This window comes from Phyllostomus hastatus, unplaced genomic scaffold (genome assembly GCF_019186645.2).
Source record: "Phyllostomus hastatus isolate PE091 unplaced genomic scaffold, TTU_PhHast_1.1 phas_contig_254, whole genome shotgun sequence".
NCBI classification, from domain to species: Eukaryota; Metazoa; Chordata; class Mammalia; order Chiroptera; family Phyllostomidae; genus Phyllostomus; species Phyllostomus hastatus.
The window spans coordinates 11,178,834-11,203,891 of record NW_025333810.1 but is presented as its reverse complement, the minus strand read 5'-3'; the positions used below and the strand labels follow the sequence as shown (position 1 = coordinate 11,203,891).

Sequence of the window (25,058 nt, the reverse complement as noted above, 5' to 3'; positions counted from 1 at the left end):
CATTTATTTATTGTATTTCTGCAGTAGAAGCCTCACAGTAGAATATAACAGTGCTCTGTCTGAGCATCTGGGCACTGCTGTTGAAGGTATGAAGCTGATTTCTGAAGCCTGTCTTTGCGCAAAGAGCAAGCTCCTGGTGGTCTGGGCCCCCACTCTGCCCACCCTGGGACTGCTGCTGATTGATGTAGGGAGAAAGCTGGGAACAAGCTGTGGCTGGAGGAGGCAAAAACTGAGGACATGCTGATGGGTCCAGGAGACCTCTGCCATCTGGCTCTCCTCCCCCACAATGGCAGTGCTGGAGGAAAGGCAGGAAAAGGCAAGCACATTGAATCACTCTGATACATATCGTGGGACATTTCAAAGCTCCCTGCAGGGGACTGAAACACTCTTTAAAGCTAAACATCACAAATAATTAGAGAACAATTCCTTGTCCTGCCTATGACACATTTTGTGGATGAAGTTCAGCCCATAAGCACATAGCTTTGGGCACGGTAGTGGTTGAGGAAACAACATGGCATTTCAGAATCAGTTTGCTTTGCTTTTGATACACACTGGGATGGGTTAAATATTTTGGGGATGAAAGTACCATATTTTGTGGTGTATAATGTGCACTTTTTTACCCAAATGCTTGAGGGGAAAACAAGGATGTATATTATATATGGGTAGTACTATTCCATATCTATATAAATGTTTTTACTTTATTTATGCTTACATGTTAAAAGTGTAACTCTAGAAGCAATAACAATACCCTGGAATATGATAATCGGTTTTGTTTCTAAAACTAAATAGATAAATAATTGAATTTAAAAATTAAAATGAAAGATTTTTTCCTGAAAGTTTGGGCCAAAAATGTGGGTGTGCAGTATATATGGCAAAATATGGCAACACATGGAAGAAGACTTTCATTCATTCCCCTGTCTAAAGCTAATCCTGTGGGTTTCATATGATGTGTCTGCCTGACTTGCAGATAATACACACATTTAGAAAAGGAGGCATAAAAGTAGCCCTAAAGTGGCTTGGATGTCTTACTGGAACACATAAGGGTAACTTGATCAGTTAATCTCATCCCCCTTTTTCTCCATTTCCTAAGTAGCCATGTTACATTGTAAATGCTTAGTCTGGAAAGAGGAGGAATGTTGTTTTTTATTGTTCTTTTCCTTCCACAAATTCAGAAAAGGTCAAAGGACAGAATCATGTCAGGCTACCAAAGGTACATTCATACCTCCTTAGCTTCCAAGGGAGCTGGCGAGAAGTTAAAGTTCTCACTCAGAAATGTACAGGTTTTTGAGTGTGAGGTCAATTTCCATCCTGTCAGGAAGTGGTCTCAGTGGTCTATTGTAGCAGGTGAGTAGTCAATGTGCCCTTGAAATTCAGTTAGTAATGTCTCCCTTCTGTTTTCAGAGAAGTGGATATTTTGCTTATTTAGGATGGATGGCCAGAAGTATCAAGCTGATCTTCAGAGGGAGTGGGAATCTTTGATTTTAAAGCCTCTTTCTCAACGCCCACCTGAAAGTTGACAGTTACGAACGATGCCTTTGATATTTTTGTCCACAGCCCTCTACACATTTACCACTGAAAGACAAGACAGATTTGCTAAGAAGAACTATAAGGGAAGAGGGGAAATAGTGATTGCATTCAACGGCACTTGACTAAAGAACATCCGAACGCCCAAATCATGTCCTGCCAATCACTCCTCAGCCCTTGACATTCCCAAGGGAGCTACATACAGAAAGACTAATAACAAATGAGAAACAAAGTGACAGTTCATTATTACCTTTCAGAGCTTGAAACCTAAGAGCTTGAAACTTGACCTAAGTTTAAGTTTAGACTGCTTGGTTTACTTAGGGCCTAAGAAGGACCCTCCTGCCCGTCTCTCCCACACACTTCACTTCACCTCAAATTCTGGACCATAACTAGTCCCTTCCAGCCACATGTCATGAAACTAAAAGAATGATGCATTATGGAGGCAGACAGAGATGGCTAGGCCCTAAGGGATCCTTGATTCTACTGGCAATTCCAATCCATGGACTGAAAGCAACAAGCGTAACAGAAGATCACCAGAGCAGACATGGTCTTTTTACAGTACTCTGTCCATCAGGAAACGTGGCCAACTAATATTTTATAATTGACCAAACAGAATGTCAAGTCATTCTCCCTTAAGAGACATGGGGAAGCTAAAAAGAGAAACAGTAAAGTGGGTGAAAAACATAAGTGTCCCTTCTCCTATAAAACATTCACCCTCTCCCTACAAACATATTATATTTGAAACCTTGTAAAAAATAAGCTTATAAAATAGAGGAGGCTTCTTTGGTAAAATAAAATACATATTTAGCGTTAGAAAGCTGATGAAATAAGGAGTAATTATTTAATTTTAGGAGAAATTTTCACTTCTCAAAATCTATGATTCCACAGAAAGAAATTGTGACTTTGTGAGGTCTAACCATTTTGGGCAGACACTTTTGAAATCCTGGATCCCCAGCACAGACTACAGAGATAAATGAAAAAATTCAATTTTAATATTTTTGAGATTATGCTGGTAACAGACTTAACTGAAAGTATAATCAAAAGGGCCCAAAAGTATAAATGCATTCATGGGAATGGCATTAACCAAGGAGAATGATCCAGGAAAAATCAGAGATGGAAGGAGTAGTTCCTAGAAGTCAGTAGAGGAAAACAATAGCACTGTAAAGTCAGCACATCTGGGCAAATTCTCATCTGGTCAGCCTGAAGGAATAACCCCGCAGGTGGTGGTCGCAGTCTACTGGTCCATCAGTTCAGGGAAACTATCAATACATCCAAGCCTACCCAGCAGAACTTTGTAAGATGTCCCTTTACAAGGGAGGTTAATAGCAAAGGCGGCCACTCCCAGAGTCCTTTGGGCCTGCTCTGGGTAATTTGCAAGGCCAGAAAGCTGATGTACCCAAACTTGCTGACTTTTTATTACTACTCTAGTCAGTTTAGATCACACAAGTAAACTATAGAACATAATTTTCAGAATGAAGCACCCAAACTCAGACACAGGGGGCCTTTTTCTGCCATGAGGTAGAAAAGGTGTTGTAAATCATTCCATCAAGAAGAAACTGATCTCTCCTATTGGATCCTTCACATTTAAAGGCATGGTCTTGGCCCCGGCTGGTGTGGCTCAGTTGGCTGGGTACTGTTCCACAGACACAAAGGTTGCTGGTTCAAATTCCGGTTGGGGTACACACTTGGATTGTGAGGTTTGGTCCTGATAGATGTTTCTCTCTCGCATTGATGCTTCTCTCCCTCTCTTTCTCCCTCACTTCCCCTCTCTGTAAAATCAAAAAAATACAATTAATTTTTAAAAGATCTCTTTAAAAACATGGTCTTGGTTACAAAGAGAAAATTTTAAGTAAAATGACACAGAACAGCTTTCTGCCTGGCTCTCTGGATCTTGCTTGCATTCTGCATTATCTGTATGAACTTGTTCAGATTTTTGTCCAGCCTGAGTATTTGTGATAACTTGGAACAATCTTGTAAGGGGAGATTTCTTTCTAAATCTTTGTCATTGAATTGCCCCACATTAGTGAGAAAAACCTCTTTGTAGGCAATGTATATATGTGTATGTTTTTAATCAAGACATACTCTTTTCTACAGGAAATTAAAATCTGGGTAATGAGTTCACAAAAGAAACTATATGTATTTAACATATATCTCAACATAACAATATATTGGGATGTCTTTCTGGAGCACTTCATTTGATCCCGTCATATAAATCACCTCTGAGTTTGGTAGAACACAACTGGTTTTCAGTCTTGCAGCATTAGTACCAGAAGCATGTGGAGGTCAGCTTCCTGATTACCATAAATCTCATAGCAGTGAGGGCACTGGGTGCAGCATTCTAGACAAGTACATAACACACTTTGAGAAATCTGGGTCTCTAGCAGGTTGTCAGGCTTTTATTCTCCACATGCATATCTCTTGCTCCACAAACGGAAGGATCAGTGACTTCAGGAGATCCTCCCCAGAAGATATGGGGCTATTCCCTAACCGGATTACCAATGTATTCAGCTAAAGCAGTTTGAAAACTACTCTTGTCAATCTGAGGTTTATGAGGGCACAGATTTTTAGGATTCAGATGGTACTGTGCAAATAGGAGAGGCAGAGAGAGAAAAACTACTTATGTGCTCCATTAATTCATTCAGCCAATATTTCTTAAGTACGCTGATGTTCACAGGACTACTTACGTCAGCATGTAATAGAGTGAAAGGCTGGATCACAAAGTTGAGCACACAGTCTGGGATGTATGAGTCATTACTTTCTCCAATCATTTGGAAAATTACTGTGCTCTGCTGCCAAAGCATAACCACATTCCTGGACAGGAAGGGATGCTGAAGCTTCCAATATTGAAGTGTTAGAGCAGCCTATTAACGAGGACAGTTTTTTGCTTTGTTAATGGGTAGCCTGGCTGAACCTGTAGGAAGAATCTTAAATGTGGACTAGAAACAGCACAAAAGAAATATGGCAATCTACCTCAGAAGCAAGAAGATATGGGGAAAGACCTTGAGAAATCTCTGAGCTCCATGCCTCTCAGCAAATCTAAATTCATTATAGATGAGAAAAAACTTACTGGTTTTTCCTTAAACAATTCAGGTAGAATGTATTGTATTCTTTAAAACTCAGTTTCAGAAATAAATGCAACTATTATATTTATTATTAACTGCTTTCCCCTTACTTTCCCTTACTTTTGAAGAAAAAATATTTTCAAAAAAACCAGGTCTTTCATAAAGTAAGATTCCCAAATTCTCATTAAAAGATGCTAAAAATGACTGAATTCTGGTTTTACTAAGGGAACATTATTATATATTCATTATTTTGCCTGCCATGGAGATTAAAACATTTTCTCTAATCCTACAGCATCCTTTTCCCTACATACTTATAGACTGGCCCCGCTTCACCTTTCTTGTCTTTGCAGACTATTGCTTTTGAAACAAAAACTAACAACTTTCCATTTCAAATAAAACAAATAAAGCAGGCTATGAAAACTGACATCACTTAAATCTGAATCATAGGCTTCCAGCCAGCCAGTACAACCTCACAACTCAGAAAAAAGCAAGAGACATTAAAAAAGATTTGGCAGGTGCAGGTGGGGGCAGTGGGGGTAAGGTAGGGGGAGCAATGATTAAAATCCTTGAAACTCTCCAAATTTATAAATGCCATTAAACTTTACTATAAAATCCCTTAAATTAATGTGTTCCTAATTTTAGCATTAAATGAGGTTGGTGTATTGAGTAGAACTATTTGCATAATAATGACAAAAAAGTTTTAGTGAAGTCAAATTGACTCATCTGAAACTTAAATTCTAATTCCTGAGCAGCTTCTGACTAATGAGCCTGAACCAATCAGAACTGTCCCGGCCCTATTCTTCAACAGTGGAAAAGGGATTATGTAAAGATTTGGGGGAATTTACAATATATACCTAGGTTTCTCAAACTTCTCCTTCCACATAGCCACACCAAGGGAGTAGGGTGAATATATCTTCCTAGGAGCTCTGCAAATTTAGGCTGAAGTTGCCCATTTTCTCTTTAGCACTTACATGTATCTGAACTATATGACATAAAATATTCATCTCTGTAAAAATACAAATGCTCTAAATTATTGGCTAATTAAAATAATGTCATCCCCATATTAGTTAGGCTATGGGCTAGGCTGCTGTATCAATAAGACCCCAAATATAGTTGCTCGAACCAGATGTTCTACTTCTCATGTCCACAATTTGGAGACAGCAGCTTGTTAAGAGCCAGCACTTCTCCTTGAGGAGGTTCTGGAACCCAACTTCCTTCCATGTTGTTGCTCCCCACCTCTTAAGGCATCATCCTTGTCTGCTCAGTCAAAGCTCACTCAACTCCAAATCTATGTTTCAGATTGGGAAATGCAGAAAAGTGAAGATGTAAGTATCATTTCCACCTACAGTTCATAGGTGAGGCCTACTCACATGGCTGCAATAGCTGCAGAGGATGGAAAACAATTTCCAATTTCCATGTGACTGGCAAAATTAAAGTAAAAGTGATGCTACAGAAGTATATACAACATTCATCTTATAGATTTATGCATGACATATCAACTGCTTTATTTCCCAGGAGATGCCCCACAGAAGTATGCTATAAGGCATGAGTCTGCAAAGTTTTCCTGTAAAGAGTAAGACAGTAAATATTGTAGACTTTCTAGATCATATCCTCTTGGTTGCTACTACTCAATTCTGCTGTTGTAGTGCGAAAGAAACTGTAAACCACATCAGTGGCCCCGACCTTTTTGACACAAGGGGCTGATTTTTCTACCAACAGGGTGGGGGGATGGGGTGTGTGGACAGGAGGAGGAGCTTAGGCTGGGTTGGGGGATCAGGAGGCGGAGCTTAGGCAAGCTTCACTTGTTCACAAGCTGCTCGCCCTCTGCCGTCGACTGGGTTGGGTGAGGTTGTGGGGTGGAGACAGGAGGTGGAGCTCAGGTGAGCTTCCCCCACTGTCAGTTCCTAACAGGGCACAGAGGGGTAGCAGCCTGTTCTAAGCGGTTGGGAACCCCTGGACTACATGACTATATAAAGTACGGGGGTGTCCAACCTGCAGCTGGTACACTGCATGAGGCACAGGATGGCTATGAATGCATCCCAACACAAAATCGTAAATTTACTTAAAACTATTTTTTTGCTCTTCAGCTTTTGTTAGTGTTTGTATATTTAATGTGTGGCCCAAGAAAATTCTTCTAGTGTGGGTCAGAGATGCCAAAAGGTTTCATTTATAATTATTGTAAACAAAAGTGCTTGACTGTTGCTTTAGTTATCTATTACAGCATAACAAATTACTATAAATTCAGATGTTTAAATTAGAGCATATTTGTTATTTCACAATTACCACGCACCAGGAGTCTGGGTCTGTCATGCAGGAGGATCTCACAAGGCTGCGATCGCAACCAGCGGGAACTATGTTCCCATCTGGGGGCTTGCCTGGGAAAGCATTCCCTTCCAGTCTCACTCTGGCCGCGTGCAGATTTACATCCTCGAGGCTGCGGGGCTGAGGGCCTGGGGCTGTAGCTTCTTGCTGGCTATCGGTCATCCTCAGCTCCTAGAGGTCACTCAGTTCCTCGCTAAGTGAGTCTGTCCACAGCCCCTCTCACAACATGACAGCTTGCTTCTTCAAAGTAAGAAGGGAGAAAGTCTCTAGAATGAATTTGGCAGTGCAAAAGAATTTTACATAACGTAATAATCATGGGAGCAACATCTTATTATCTTTGCCACATTCAGTTGGTTAGAAGCAAATAACAAGTGCTTGCTGCCCACACTCAAGGGGAGAGGATTATACCTAGATGTAAATACCAAAAGGCAGGAATGATTGAGAATCTGTCCACCAGAGCTGTGTTCCAACAAAACTTCATAAAAGTGACGAGCTAAATGAGGACCTCGGCCATAGTTTGCTGGTCCCTGTTATAATGAACAAGGGGAAGAAGACATTGTCTAAGGTGAGAAGATACAGAAATTCCTTGAATACAGTTAAAAGTTAGATTTCTCAGAGCCAGAAGAGCTATGTAGAAAGATAGTTATAGAAAAAAATTTCCAATTCTGGTCCCATCCCATAATACATCCACTACCTTATTTTGTTAATAAAAAATTAAGAGTGGGAAAGATCAGCATTATGTTTGAATCTAGTAGTCATAAGACATAGTTATTATTGGAACTCCAAGTAAAGTCAAAGTGAAGGGCTTCATAGCAAGCTTTCTGCAATTCAAACCTGACCTGGAACAATTTCAACAGAAAGCCTTCTCATTTTTTTAGAGTGATTACAAAAATGATAGCTAACAATTATGAGATTATTGCATATCAAGAATTACGTTAAATATTTAACATGAATTACTTCATTGTATCTTCATAACATTCCCATGTTATTTAGATTATTATTTCCATTAGAAAGATGAGGAAACTAAGCTTTAGCAAATTAAATAACACAAAAAGTGGCAGAAATAGGATATGACTCTTTGTCTGTCCCGAGGGTTCAGACATTTAAATTTTATTTGAAGTGTAATGGGAAGTCTTTGAGTTTTAGGCAGGGAGATAGTGTAGTTAGTATGACTAATGTTTTAAAAATATTAGATATGTGTGAAGACTGGGTTGAAGTGGGACTAGAGTGGAAGCAGGGTGGTCCACAGCAAAGATGATGGTAACTTGGAAACAGTAGTGTCCTCAAGATATATTCGTAAGATATTTTGGTGGTAGAAGTGACTACATCATACTCTGCTATCTCCTGTGCACTACATTCTAGCCACACTGACCTTCTTTGGTCCTGGAAAAGTGCTAAGGCCCAGGGGTGTCCAACCTGTGGCCCACCAGCTGCACGTGGCTCAAGATGGCTGTGAATGCGGCCTGACACAAAATCGTAAATTTACTTAAAACATTATCAGATTCTTTTTGTGACTATGTGTTGCAATGTATTTAACATGTGGTCCAAGACAACTCTTCTTCCAGGGTGCCTCAGAGATGCCAAAAGGCTGGACACCCCTGTAAGCCTTTCCCGCTGGACATTGCCTGAGCCATTCTACTTGTCTAGAGCGCTTTTCGCTGCTCCTCTATTGTTTCATTCCAACTGGTGCTATAGGACTTGGCTCAAATCTCGCTTCCTCGGAGAATCTTTCCTTGATACCCTGAGGTCCCATCTTTTATTTTCTTAATAGAATTCAATTATTTTTAATCTCATACTTGTTCATAATTTATTTATATTTTGCTTTTTAAAAAATGGACTAACATAGTAAGCTTCAAGAAGCCAAGAACTATATTTATTTTGCTCATCAGTGTTAACATACTGCCTCGAGTACACAGCTCCTGGTACCATAGGAACTCACTGAACATTTGTTAAGAAAACAAATGTCTAACCTCAGCGCCCTTATACTTAAATACTGTGCTTAGAAGTGGTTTCCTCTTCAATTCCTCAGGAGTTGGCAATACAACATATCCAAAGTAATTAGTGATGTTCTAGTCTTCAACCCACTCTCACCCCCCACACTTTTCCCAAAACCTGAGCCCAGGTTAAAAGAATATTGAGAACAAAACATACCATAGGAGGGACGGGCTACTGAAGTTAGTTTGAGGCATGTGAATACTCATTTATTGTTGGGAAGAGTATAAACTGATATGAACTTTTGGAGAAACAATGTATCAATACGCAAACAGAGCCTTAAAATAAACAAATAAAAGCATACACAAAGAGAGGTATGTGTGCATGCTGGCATTTACTTAAGATATCTAAAACTATGTGAACCAAATATTTTAAGTAGTTGGTAGGTACTTCTGTGGAGTCAGATGGTAAAAACAGAGGAGGGACTTTTTTCTTTTTTTTTTACAATGGGCAATTATTATTTTTATAATAGAATTCCATTAAAGATAAAAATAGAACATGGCCCTGTCCAGGCAGTTCAGTTGGTTGGATTGCTGTCCAGTATGTCAAAAGGTTGTCGGTTTGATTCCCTATCAGGACACATAGGAGAAGCAATGAACTGATGTTTCTCTCTTACACTGATGTTTCTCTTTCTCCCTCTCTTTCATCCTCCCTTTTTCTAAAATCAACAAGCATATCCTCAGGTGAAGATTAAAAAATAAATAAATCTCCATACTTTTGACATAACAATCCCACCTCTAGGAATCGATACTAATAAAATAACAAGAGATCTGGTCTAGGGTTTATATATAATGATATTCACTAAGTGAGTTCTTCAGTTCTTTCAATTTAAAAAAATTGAAAATAATGTCCAAAAATAGATTGAATAACTAAATAAAGTACAGCAGCTCACTCAAATTTAATATACATTAAACTTATGTTTTAGACAATATGGGCCATAAGTGCTCATGCTCTAATGTTATATACGCACAGCAAAGTATGAAACTGTATTGTGGTGTGTGTTACTCTAATCTGTTAGGAAAGGAGAAAAAAGAGAAGGGTATATGGATAGAAAAAAAACTACTTCAATAAAATCCACCAAAATGTCATCAATAGCCATTTCTGGATGATGAGATTCTATAAATTTAGGTTACTTATAATATTTTGTATTTCCTAATTAAAAATATTTTATAACTGAAGAATAGCAGATATTATTTTAATAGGTATAAGAATAGTACATCAGTTCTTTTCTAACAAGTAATGTCAAACACTCATACAAGACATAGTTATTTGCTAAGATAGTAGGTTCCAGCCCCCACTTGTTCTTCCACCCATCTTATTTCTGTTAAAAAGTAACCTGCATGTAATACTTTTTGGAAATGATATCTTCTTTGGCTTCTGAATTGAAACACTGATGGTGCCTTAGGGAATGAAATGATCTGCAATTAAATACAGTTCAGGAAAAATTATATTCTTGGTTGGAATTAGACCTTCTACTTGTCCTTTCTTCAATGCCATTGGTCAGACTTGCTTGAACTAGACCAGTGGAGAGAAAACTACTTCCCACATTTTTCTATGGGTTTAGATATGCTCTTAGAGAACATAGAGCCAGCTCTTTTAGGGGGCATAACATGAGCTACTATTAGAAACTTCATTTTGAACTGTCACATTTAATTTAGATGCCTACATTGGCAGTTGTCTATTAAATCAATGAAAACTTCTACCTATTGATATGGTCAGGAAGGCCTAACAAATCAACTTGAGATGATATATGTTTATTTGTACATACGAAGTCTGAAATAATATTTATCAAAATGTTTTTTTAAAGATTTTATTTATTTATTTTTAGAGAGGGAATGGAGGGAGAAAGAGAGAGAGAGAGAAACACTAATGTGCGGTTGCTGGGGGTCATGGCCTGCAACCCAGGCATGTACCCCGACTGGGAATCGAACCTGTGACACTTTGCAAAATGTTTATAGTAGGTAGTTCCCTCTGGAGTCTGGCAGAGCAGAGCATAAAAAATAGAGATCCCATAAGACACATATAGAAACAAATCGCATTATATTATAAATATGTTTTCCAGATATTCTGTCAGTGGAAGTTTGAGTTTAAAAACTTTTTAAATCGATCAACTATGGACAGCAAATACAACATTTACTTTCTGAAGTAATCCAAACTCCCAATCCTTTTAAGTGACAATATAGAACACACTTATAAAGAAGGGCATAAATTCTATATATTGAACATTTACTTGGTAAACATTTAACACTAACATTACTTGGATATCTAATATAAAACAATGATTTAACATCAATGGCTGTTTGTTTAGAACAGTTTGAAATCAAATTCCTTAATGTGAAGAAAAGCCACGTTTGAATCAATCTGTCTCTCATTTTCTCTCCCTTCCTCGTTCCCTCCCTCTCTGTGCCTTTGAAAACAATACAGAACAAATATTTTGTTCATAAAAACTCAATTGATATTATTTTTACAGGTAAACATACTCATATTTATATATATATTCACAGCATAAACTACTGTGCTAATTCTAAGAAAAATTTTATTGACTGAAATTAATTAACATATATACAGAAAGTGAATGTAAAAGTTATGTTTTGAAATTTTTAAGGATACCCATTTAGCATTTATTATAGTTCTTTTTATTCATAATCTGAATCTGTCCCCCATATTATGAAGCAAATCTTTATTAATCTGCAGCACAAAGAAAAACATACAAAAACCTGTACTGTTATTAAATCATTAAACTCAGAGAAAATATAAAAATGCACAGAGAAGCCCATACTAGAATTACCTGATACACTATTTTTAATTGCTTTCCTATATTATTTCCAAAACAAAATATACTCATTATATTCAAGGAAAAATACTGTACTGTGATTGCATGTGTCTGCTTTCTTACTTTTATTAATGTAATTACTGGAGTTCTTGTATCCAGGGATTGTATAGGTGTCATCAAGTATGTTAAAAAAAAGCTTGTTAGGCAATAAAGCCAAAATAGGACAGTAAAAACAATATAGCATTCACTTTTGTTTTTTTAAAAGCAAAAGTGCTCTTAACAATTGCTTGCTGTTGGCTCAGGGAACTAGAGAATATATATTAAACCTCAGTCCTCAGAAAATGATTTCTCTTAGCTATTATTTGTCTAAGAAGTGACAAACCATATAATTTACAAGAAGAAAACTACTGAATCCTTCAGAAAACACAACCTGGCAGTCTATCTTCAAAGCAAAATAATGAGGTGGCAGGAGTGTGCGGGAGAAACCAGTCTTCAGGAGCATCATGTAAGGGAATCCAGCTGTGCTTGTATGGTCTCTAGCTATTTACAGAGACAAAAAAAAGAGAGGAAGCTGGTGAGGAGAGAGAAATTCACATGAAGTGCTGTTCAGAAACATGCAAACAGAGGGGAAAGAATGGCACTGGCAATTATGCATATTAAATACATTCACATGGCAATAAATATACCACTTAACATTTTTACTTTTTATGTGAAAATATTAGAATTTATGCTTGCTAAGTTTTCAAATTTGTAAAGGATGATTTCTAAATACTACGCTTTTAAATACACACAGCTGTTTCATTTTAAGTGATCACTACATAAGATTTTAAAATGGGATGGTGGTTTCCTAGATTACAAAAATCAGTATTACAAGAATCTTGGAATCTTGTCTTTGGAAAGAATCTTAAAATGTGCTCAAAGATAAATCTTTAAGGACTGGCATCTCCCTTTTCCCTTACACACAGAAATAAAAATATTTAACACTGCTTTATATGTAAAGTGCCAGTGTGGCTAGGTACCACATAATTCATTACTTATTGCTTTAATTAAAGCCATTTTCATTTTCCTCCAGATTTAGTTTGTCAGATTCTCTTCATCTCAGCAATGCTTCCTACTGTGAAACATAAGGTGTTTACAAGTGAAATTTAAAGAACTTAGTTCCATAATAGGGCATTTAAAAATAAAAATTCAGAAAATGAAGGAAATATTATAAAACTACTTATAAGAAATTATTTTTAAAACACTGACCTTGTTATAGAAATCAAACAGCTCCTTGTGATTGAATTCCACAAGAACCTTTTCCATACTCTGTAAGAAAGAAGAAAAAAGAATTCAGTTGTATACAATTTTTATAGCATTTTTTCTCTCCAGCTAGCCCCCCAATATGCCATATTATTTTGAGTGGTTCTAAAAAAGATACTAACCTGCTCTACTTAACACGATTGTTCCTAGAACTCACAAATGCACTTAATAACACTCCACTTTAGCAAACGTTCCAACACTATAGGGACATCTGTTCTTTAAGTTGACTCCACAAAAGTTAATAAAATATATGCCAGCAAGAGAAAATTTCATTATCTATTTTTTCAAGATGGAGATAATACATGAGATTATATTTCATCTTTCTCAGCAGTCTATTTGAAATCTAGAAAATGCCATTACATAAAGACACTGGAGGCGGCATATCTGATTGAACCCATCCAGCCATTAATGTCTCACATCAGCACAGCTGCTGCCCCCAAGCATCTGACAGTTATGATCTGAACCTGCTGAGATTGCTACCTTTTTAAACGTATACACTCAGCAAAAATTAACAATTAGTACAACAGCTTCAAAGCCAGGACTTAAGCTCCTTCCTTTTACCTCACATGCTACCCAGAGAAACCTTCACGGATGCTACAGCTGCTGAACCACACTGTGCACGCCTGCACGGCAGTGTGGTGGGGCGCACCATGAGGCCAACTCTCTCCAACTGGCTTTGGGTTGATTTTGTAAACTGAGGAAACAAACTAGTTTCTGAGATTGTTCAAACATGTCTATTTTATTCAAGGTGCCTTTGGGAAATAAAAGTTACAAGAATGTGCTACCTGCTCGGACCACACTGTCATGGGTACACGACCATAAAAAGGCCGCAGGACTGAAGGAGCAGAGAACTCCTGCAGGCACTGAGTTCTGCACCTGACTGACTGGCTGTGGTCATTTCCACATTCTAGTGATTCTAGTCCTCATGTCTGTGTCGACTTCCTTTGTTCTATCTTTTCAAAAATTATCCCCATTTCTATTTACAAAGCCAACATTTTCATGACGACTTATCTCCAGCTAACCCAAGAGAGTCCAGAGAGCTGTGGCACCTGCTTTTCATGAAGCTTAAGCTCACAGGATCAAATCCTACACTTCATTTTCTCTTTTACACACACCTAAGTATTTAACCTTTAAAATGAATGAAGAAGCATATCTTCTTTAAGGCCTCATCCTTTAGGAATGATTTAAAACTATGAAGTTTTCAAATTAGAAAAACCAGTTGGCTAACTGTCACATATCTTTAAACCCCGAAATCTGATCAGCATTATCTAGCAGTGCTGTGTTTCCTCCTGGGGGTTAAAGGGAGACGACAGGCCTAGGTGTAACCCTAAGGAAAAGCAAGGCAAGTTCATCACTGCACAGGTGAAAAGTTAGGAGGTACTGAGGACTAAAGAAGTGTGTCAACAATTGATTTGCTGTACCCCTGGAGGTAGCAGCCAAGCTAAGATATTTTCTGAATCTTACTTTGCTTGGTTTCAGGGTAGCATTTCCTAAAATGTTGTTACATTGTGGAAAAAGAAGAAAAGTAACTTTGAAAATTTACTTCTTAAAATAACAATAGCTGAAACAATTGTGTATAAGTATAAATTTAATGTCTTGCATTTACTGAAATACTTAGCTCTAAAAAGAAAAAAATGCTGATACCCAAGATAAAATATGCAAAGAACCTACACCAGCTGAATCACTGGTACCTAGTTATCATTATCACTTCCCATTCAACTCACAATGACAGGGAAGACCACGAGAATATGGGAGAATATGGAAGTGGTTTTAAGAGATTATCTTTAGAATTTGAGAACCTAAATTCATCCACACAGTGGCCAAGGGCAGTTCTTTTTTAGGAAGGTAACAGTGGAGCTTAGGACAACAATAAAAAGGGAAGGGGAGCTGGTCAGCTCCCCACATTGTCATGCTCTGACCTGAAACCCCAGAGTCCAAAATTTTAAATTCAAATCTGGTCTTCTAGTACGTTACTAAAGTATCTTATCCAGAAAGCAGTATAAGCCCTGGCTAGTGTGACTCAGTGGATTGAGTGCTGGCCTGGAAGCCAAAGGGTCGTAGGTTCAATTCCCAGTCAGGGCACATACCTGGGTTGCTGGCTAGGACCCCAGTAGGGGGTGTGTGAGAGGCAACCAGACATTGATGTTTCTCTCCCTCTTTTTCTATCTCCCTTCCCCTCTCTCTAAAAATAAATAAAATATAAATAAAATCTTAAAAACAAACAAAAAGGAGTATAAGATTAATTTTATTTAACAGGTTGTTAGCTTTATTTATGATTTTAAATGTAGACATATAGTCCAAGGTCACCATTTTTACTCTTGCAAATACTAGCAACGGGCCTGATCAAAATCTTCCCTGAGACCATGACTTTTTAAGGAAAACACTCTTAGCTTTCCTTGGGAATATACTAGAAAGTCACACATCTGCTTATCAAGCCAGAATCAATTCTCTAACTTTATTGTTTAATCCTCCAAAAATGTCTGGATGGTTCTGTCCATGAAGGTAGTATGTTTTCAAACAATCTCTTTTCAGTTTAATGTCAGGATACAAATCAGTGCAGTCCAGACCCAACAAGGATTAAGAAAAGCATTACGTTTAATGAGAGTTCACTTATTAGTATTTACGAGTGTTTCCCTTTGTCTGGCTCTCTCTGTATCTTCCCACAGTTTATATACTCCGGGGCTTTGACCCAGCTCATGGTTTATTAGTATCTTTAAGAGAAGAAGAGGAGGAAATAAATTGAAATTCAAACTCTCCATATCTCAGCTACCAGTAGGAACTGTAACAACAGGCTTTCTGGAGGAAGGTGTAGAAAATCCTGGCAAAAGTCATTTTATAAGCTGAACTTGACAATGGATTTAATTATCCATGTGTCTACTTCCTGTCTCTCCTTGTTAATAGATAATGAGACCTAACAAGTTGGTCCTATTTTTTTTCCCTCAAAGAGTCAGAAAGATAGTCTGGATAATAAGATGTAGCCTATTATGCCATACTAAATAAGAAAAATATCTTAGTGGCATAAAACTACAGTTGCAAGTTATCAAATGTATTGTCATCTTGTCAATCATACACCAAAGCTATTTTAAACTTGAACTAAATATCTCTAATCTTACTTGGTGAAACAAATTAACTACCTATTTTCATACATGTGCACATATCTCCTACACATCTGTCTATATGTATGCATACACGCCCTTACATTGTATGGTACTTCACTTTTCACGCAGTCAAGTGTTTAAGAAAAAAATTTACAAGAATATTATATCCCCATTCTTTCAGTAATCAGGTACAAATGATATGTTCATACAAGGAAAACTATTTTAAATAAAATATGTTAAAGAAAGAATAATTCTAACAGAGAGTTTATATTATCTTCCAAAGAAATATAATTACTAGATAATGAATATAATTTATTTCTGGGAGGCCTTTTTGTTGCTTGCTTGTTTAACAGAAGTATCAGTGAATGCTGCTATTATTTAGCATAACTCATTAGAAACATTTATTCTATTTGGCAAAAAGAGAAGTAATTTAATAATAGCTAATTAGACCAAGATAATGCTATACATACCCTTCCACATAAATGAAGAATTTTTTAAACATAAAAATAAAGTCAGCAGATATGATAGATTTATTTTGTTTTGTTGTTGTTATTGTCTTGTTGGCGTGCAGAGGGTAGTTGATTTGAACTGAGTCATCCACACAACTGCATGATCCCTCTTGAGACACAAGTACCTTTATATAAGATGTTTTGGAGGCTACTGCTAATGATACCTGCTCATGTGAGAATGAATAAAGCAGGGTAACATTTTTCTTAAGTCTTCTTGGTTCCACACTATCTTCCTTAATCTAACTTTCTACTTTTATTTCCCACAAGACCCTCCAAAAACCTGTGCTCCAAACAAACTGGTATACTCACTGTCTCCCACATATCCCACACTTTCCTCTCTATTTTTGCTCATGTGGTTTCCTACTCTCAGATGAATGTGATTCTAAACAGGTAAGGTAAAACAAAATGCTAAAAGAAAATATGACTGAGTATCTCCATTACCTGGGGGTATATAGAGACTCCTTTAAGAGGGCATGAAAATATACTAACTATGTGATCTTTAGTTAGCATATAAGCTGTTAGTAAATATACTAACTATAAAGAAAATGGTAAACTAGAATACATCAGATTCAGAACTTGCATTCATCAGGACATATCATCAGCAGAGTAAAAAGGGTAGCCACAGACACTCATATACAGAATACATAAAACCCCCTACAAATCAATGAAAGAGGCAAAGCTAAGTTTAAAAAATGAACAAGAACATATGTCACATCATTATATTGTATACCAAAAACTAATACAGTATCATGTCAATTATATCTCAAAAAAAAAAAAAAGGCTACCTGGGTGGTGGTAGTTGGCTGGGGAGAAGGAAAAAACAATCAGATTCTTATCATGCCAGATCATATTGTTGAAAGGGACTCCAGCTAATGTAAATGGTATGGAGACCTGGCTGGTGGTAGAATGCAAGAGGGGTAGGAATTAGCAATTAGGGACACAGCCCTTCTCTTGAGAGACTTCCTGGCAGTTTCCCCAGCTGACAGAGGTACATACAAGTCGCCCAAGAGTGTCCTGGATTTGACAGACTTGCTCTGATTAAAGAAAAAAAAAAGAGAAGAGACTTGAACAGACACTTCAGAGGAGGATGTCTAAAAAGCCCCAAAACTTACAAAAGTATATTAGAAACCATACTGCTGGAAGGGATGGAAATTTGTACAACCATTCTGGAAACTTGTTGGCAATAAAGCTGAATATATGCATACTCTATGACTCAGAAATTCACTCTTAAATATAATACTGCACTCAACAGAACTGTACACATTTGGACACCATGAGGATCAGTTCAAGAATATTGACGGTGTACTACTCAAAAGAACAAAAAACTGGAAGTAACCAAAATTCCTTTCAACAGAAAACTATACAAATAAATTGTAGTATAATAATACAATGAAATGTTATACAGACATTAAAATAAACTACAGTTAAATACAACATCATGCATGACGCTGAGAAACATAACACTGAATGTCAAGAGATAGTAACTGAAGAGCATATACCAATTGATTTCATTTACATGAAGTTTAAAAAAAACGATAACAGAAAGGTCTTAGAGAAAAACACTTAGGTGGTAAAACTACAAAGTAAAGCAACAAAGTTATTACCAGAAGTATCAGAATAGCGATCATCTCTGCATGATTGGAGAGAGGAGGAAGTAATTGGGAGGAGACATAAGAACAGCTTCTGAGTAATTGGCAGCAATTTCTTTGTTAATATTGGTGGTGGGTAAAAAGGTTTTCTTTTTATGAAAAATCACTGTGCTCCTTTTCTGTATGTGTGCTATATTTCCCCAACAAAAAAGGAAAAAAAGATAGCATTGTTATGTGTGAAATTCACTCATTTTATTCAATAATTATTTATTAAATGTTTACAAGGCCTATTATAGGCACTACATTCTAGTTGATACAGACAGCAAACAAGATATGTAATCATAACAATAATAATAGATTACATGCATGTAGAAATGTTTGTTTGTGGTCAGTGCAAGGAAGAAAAATAAAGCAGGGATAGGGAACACATGCTTGGGAGTGGTGGTCAGGAGAGGTCTCACTGAGAGGGGGCATCTGAATGAATATTTTAAAGAAGTGGATAACTCATAGAATGGAAGAAAATATTTGCAAATCATTACCTAGTAAGAGTATAATACCCAAAATTATAAATAATTCCTATACTTCAACAACAAAAAGACAAATCCAATTAAGCCAGTTAAAAAATGGGCAAAGAACCTGAACAGACTTTTCTCCAGAGAAGATATACAGTATAAATGGCAAGTAAGCACATGAAAAGATATTCAACACCACTTTATACCCAATAGGAAGGGTATAATTTTTTTAAATGAGGGAAAAACAAGTGTAGGTAAGGATATAGAGAAACTGAAATCTTCATACACTGCTAGTGGGAATGTAAAATGGTACAACAGCTGGTGAAAACACTAGCAGTTTCTGAAAAAGTTAAACCAGAATTACCTATGACCCAGCAATTCCGCTCCTGAGTACGTATACCCAAAAGAACTGAAAACATGGATGCAAAAAGATGTAAACCAATGTTTATAGCACCTTTTCAACATCTATTTAAGGCAATATGTTGGCATTTCAATGAAAAGATTTTGATAAAAGATGTCAGAGGAGACAAGGAATATGGAGATGATATTCACAATAGTGCATTTTGTACATGCTTACTCTTCCATTACTAAACCATCAGTTTAAGCCTGTTACATAATGAATTGTGTCTCCTCCAAATTCTTTATGTTGAAACCCTAAACCCCTAGTACCTCGGAATGTAACTGTATTTGGAGAAAGTCTTTAAAGAGGTAATTATGATAAAATGAGGTCATGAGGGTAGGCCCTAACACAGTATGTCTGGTAACCTTGTAAGAAAACATGATGAGGATATGGACACACACAGAAGCAAGACCATATGAAGACACTGGAGGAAGATGGCCAACTGCAAGCAGAGAGGCCTTGGAAGAAACCAATCCTGTCAACACCCAGATCTCAAACTTCTAGCCTCCAGAACTGTGAGGAAATACATTTCTGTTATTTGAGCTAACCAGTCTGTGTAGCCCTAGCAAACTAATATAGATCCCATTACTTTTTCTAGGATGGATAGAGAGATCTTTAAGAACAGTGGAAAGTCAATGGAGAGTTTTAAGGATAAGAATGATACAAATAGCTCTGGCTTATGTGGCTCAGTGGATTGAGTGTCAACCAAACCCTGTGAACCAAAGGGTAGCAAGTTCAATTCTCAGTCAGGGCATATGTCTGGGTTACAGGCCAGGTCCCCAAGAGGGGGGTCACATGATAGGCAAGCACATATTGATGTTTCTCTCTCTCTTTTTCTCCCTTCCTTTCTGCCTAAAAATAAATAAATAAAATCTTTTAAAAAAGAGTAATATAAATATATTTACAACCATTCTGGCTTTTACTTGTAAATAAATTGCAGTTGGCCAAACTGGAGATGGACACATCAGTTAGCAGGCAAAATGTCTAATTTTCCAGTGAAACCCATTAAAGTCACTAATATTATTAACTAAACATATACAGATTAGAAGATTTACTCTCTTCTGCCTTATATATATAAGATTACAACTAAGAACTCATTTAGAAAGTTAATTACTTATAATGTCTAAGCTGGTCTCATGCATTAATACCAGACTTAAACTTTCTGCACCCTATGGAAAACACTGCAAAGTAAAAATTAAAGTGAAAAGATTAACATCCTGGCAATTCCTTAAAAGAGAAGATGTATTTGTTCACCCATTCCTTTTAATTTTTAATTTGTACTCCTATTTTTGAGTACCTGGATAATGGTGCACATATCCATTAGTAAAATTTCTGTAAGAACAGAATTTAGAGGTCTTCAGAGAGGTCTAACTTGATGAATGCTGAGAGTTAAAATATCCTTTGCATTCCCATTTGTTAGGAATTAGGAACATACATACATTTTCCAAGAGAGAAATGCATTAGTCTCTTCACAAATTATCCTAGCAGAAATATCCTGTAAATAATACTGATATAAGCTAGATAAGAATTAAACCAAATTTACATTGCTTATCATTTATACTTAAATTGGATATCAGAATCAGAAATGATACAATTACTTGTCACCAAGAAAATTATGAGTAGAGGATACTAGTAAAAGAAAAAAACTACTAATATCTTGTCCTAGTTGAATCTAAATAAGGGGGAAGGGTTTCCAGGAACAACTACAAAGGACACGTGGACAAAACCAAGAGGGGATCGAATCAGGGGTGGGAGGTGGGGATGGCTGGGGTAGGGGGGAGTGATGGGGGGAAATGCAGACAACTGTACTTGAACAACAATAAAATAAAATAAATACTTTGCTAGGTACCTTGCTAGGAAGCTTCCTCCTTTTAAGTTGTAGAAATAAAAAGCAGAGATAAAAATTAAATAATATCTCAAGTTTTACTGAATGAATTATAGGATGAAAATCATTAGGCACCATTTATGAAATAAATATACCTATAGATTATATTCTGTATAACTGTATTGTAAATATAGTTCAGTATCTTTGCTGTTATTATTTGTTGACTATCTTTACTAATTACTGTTAAAAAAACTAGGGATCTAATTTAAGCTCCCACCATAGACTGAAAAAACTATGAAATTCTATTCACACATACAAGCCTTAGTCATTTCTCTCACTCATTCAGTACACATTTATAGAGTACCGATAAAAAAGTAAATAAACCCTAGGGAGGAATATATCCTTGACCTAAGAAAGGTCTTTCTCTAGGTAGGCAGATTGCCCTTCATAGCTAAGCTCCCAACTTTTGGAAGAATGTACATAGAACAGTAGGAAGGAAGGGATCCTGTGCTCATTTGTCAGATCAATGGAATCAATCCTGGCAACCAAATGCATGACAGATGTTACAGACAGCTCTGCCTCAGCAGGTGCCAGCTTGAGAGGTGCAAGCAAAAGCATTCTGGGTAGAGGGTGAGGGCAAATTTCCACTTTTCTGAGAGGCAGCTTGACTACATGATTTCCCAAGGTTCTTTTCAATCCTATAACTCAGGGATGTTGGAAGGCACACCTACATAAGAAAATATAATAAAACTGATGAACTGAGGTAGAGAACTACAAAATGTAAGATTTAGCAATAACCTAGTTCAGCCCTCTTATTTAATAGATGAGAAACTGGTCCCACAAAGATGAACTAACTCACATAAAGCATGTAGTGGTGGGACTCATTATTGTTCTTTCCATTTCATTAGTATGTTAACCCAAGATCAAACAGCACTTTCACCTGTATATCAAGCTAATTTATAGAAAAAATGCACAATTGTTTCCCTTCTCTAACTTATTCTACACGGAAATATATAAAAGCTATGCTGAGGGTAAGTACTTTGATAACTATGGCTGATGAGGTGCCAAGTTTTTTAAGTAATAAAGATATAATGTGAGGTTAAAGTCCAATTTCTCAAATAAACTTCAGGAAAACATATAAAAACACATCTCTTTGTCTTGGTTACATTAGTTTAAAAAAGCCACTGTGAAAATTTCAGAAAAGTTAACAGAACACCACTGTCATGTTTAAAACTGTGATTACAAACAAAAATATGTTAGCCCAGTGAAGGTACTACACACAGAAATAATCACTTTCACCTGAACATGGAGCAGATTTCTCTTTCTCCATCAAGCCCTGTGATTCCAGCAGGTTCCAAGACCTCACAGGTATGGATGGCCCTGCTGTCTGAAGAGGGTAGTGAGCAAACCGAAAACCCTTAGTTTACATCAAGATTTGATAAGTTACAAAAGGACAACTGCCACAAATAAAGGGAGTAAAAGCCAAAAAGGACACTTTCCAGGGTAAAGCAACCAAATATTTTTTCAATCTTTGAAAAATACAGTTTGACAAAATGCTTATCTATTTAAGAATATAGTCAGTATGTAAAAAGCAAAATCATATTTCAAGCATATTAGCATGGCATTCGAGGCTTCCAAAATCTGGCCCATGACCGCTCATCTTCTAGCATCCTCCTAATGCACTGTATGCACCAGCAGGACCAGGATTCTTTGCACACTGCCCTTTGGGTCATTGTTGATGCCATTCCCTGTGTTCTTCCAGCCGTCCTCCCAAAAGCTCTTATAAGTGTATGTACGAACACACATGTACAGGTACATGAACCAACCATTTCCTTTGGCTAGATCCTAATACTCACTTGAGCTGACATCATGGACCCTATGCATATCTCTATTATAGACTTTCCCTACTACACTGTATGGAATTACCTACTTTTGTACCATAGATGTTAGATTCTTCAAGGGGAGAGGCTGTGCTTTATTTTCATTATTATAGTCCAATAGCCTAGTATAGTACTTAACCTTAGTACCTAATAATATATGTTTATTGAGCTTAATTTTAAGAAAAGGAGGTTGCTGAATGTAAACATGTTTTTGCCACCATAGGGAAAAGAATAAAACCTATGGAGGGTATTAAAATAAATAGATTTTGACTAAATGATGACAATATTTTGCAATTATACTATAGCATTTGCCCCAATCATGACAGTGGTCCTGTAGGTCTCATAACTCTTGTTTACTCAGTAAATATGTGGGATAAATATCACAGTAATTGAGCTCTAGGTATAGACTCCCTAGTTAGCTTGAAAAATGGCTCCTTATACTTGAAGGCCCCTGCTTTAAGCTGGTGAAAGCAGATTTATGGTTTGAACATTTTTAGCTGAAAGACAATAGTTTTGACTGCTGACATAACTATTTTTATCATAAAAATTTATTCAACATAAAAATAGTGTAAAACTGTGCATGAAATATATATAGTCACTAAGTGTGTAATCAAAAGGATCTACTTCAGCTGTTAAAACATTTAACCTGTTATCTGTATATGCCGTTTTTGCCATGGCTAAAATATTATTTTATTCTTGTACAGACAGTACAATGTGTTTGGCAGTCATATCATCACCATATTTTCTGTCCTCTTAAAAATTACAATGTTCTATGCATGAGCAGATCACAAACTCAGAGTCAATCAAAATGTACCTCCTATATAGTATTCATTAACTATAATTTATTATATGTATGCTGATATGTCATTATGATTTTCAGCTTTGGTGTTGAAATATTTAGCTACGGTTGATGAAAATAATCAACAAGATAAGAGGTTTTGAATGTGAAGCTCCTTAAATACAGTGAGGAATTATGTTAAGAATGGCAGTGACAGCTAAAAAATGGAGCTTTCTTTTCTGTAATAAATATTACAGGTGATGTTATCTTTTTCTGGAAATTATACTTTATTTTAATTATAAATACTTATCTGATTACTGAAGCATTATTATTACAGATATAGAATAGCTGTACTACTTAACTTCTCAAAATGTGTTAGTATCCTAGCTGAGGAATTCCAGGTAAACCACAAACACCAAATTGCAATCATATTATGTTTCCAGCATATAGTTTTAAAGTTTACGAGCTCCATGCCCTTTGTTCATAAAATCACTTTATTGTATTCATACACAGAAATTTGGATGATGAGTGTGTAGTTTCAAGAGCTACTATGTATTTTGCATTCTAAATTAAATAACCTAATATAATTTGCAGTGTTAAGAAAAAGGTAATAAAAACATATGTTGGTTTAATTTTTCCTATTTTGTGCTGCCATGTGAGTGTTCAAGGAAAAGAGGACCAACATGTGTGCCTTAATGAGTATCAATTTCTCAATTTAGTTATAATTTACATTTCCTCTAAGTGGAAGCTCTGTTTCTGCAAACTAACAAGGGTCAGGTCAGCATCTGCTTCATGTTAAGAAGGGTACTGAATTTATTACATAAAAGGACACCTGAAAATCCATTGTTAACCTGCAACATAATAATGGGACACCCTTTGTTTTACCCTCAACAAATTAGACCCAAAATTCAAAAGACAGAGAGGTATAATAACTAATTTGCTTATGGGGTTAATTTAAGGCAGTGACTGTCTAAAATAAATTGTTAACTTGTAATCACGTTGTTCCATTACAAATTTTTAACTTGTAATGGTGACAGATGAAGACTGAGCTCTATTTTCAATCCACATTAGTTAGTTCCCTACTAACCTAATTACCAGCTTATGATTCTCACAATCCTCTGAGAATCATCAAATGGCCTAATAATGTATATTCTGAAGACAAATTGGTTCCAATGAGTTGATATTTTTTAATAATCCTGAGCATATCAGGAGCTAATAAATAAAGTTTTTATTTTACATTTGAAATACAGTGTTTGGCATTTCAAAAATTTAAATGGTTTCTAAGGATTTTATTTATTCATTTTTAGACAGAGGAGAAGGGAGGGAGAAAGAGAAGGAGAGAAACCTCAGTGTGTGGTTGCTTCTTGCATGCCCCCAGCTGGGGACCCAGGCATGTGCCCTGACTGGGAATGGAACTGGAAACCCTTTGGTTTGCAGGCCAGCACTCAATCCACTGAGCCACACCAGCCAGGGCTGGCATTTCAAAAATAAT

The 25,058-nt window shown here is 36.6% G+C and overlaps 1 protein-coding gene across 1 annotated transcript in view; it reads right to left on the bottom strand.

Moving 5' to 3' along the window:
* Positions 1-11,419: 11,419 nt before the first annotated feature.
* Positions 11,420-25,058, bottom strand: part of COMMD10 (COMM domain containing 10) — a 156,186-nt gene continuing 142,547 nt past the window's right edge. The window contains exons 6-7 of the mRNA XM_045838092.1: positions 12,922-12,981; positions 11,420-12,213 (exon numbers count right to left, since the gene is read on the bottom strand). Coding sequence (XP_045694048.1) covers positions 12,175-12,213; positions 12,922-12,981 — 99 coding nt within the window. The 3' untranslated portion in view covers positions 11,420-12,174. The remainder of the gene's footprint in view (positions 12,214-12,921; positions 12,982-25,058) is intronic.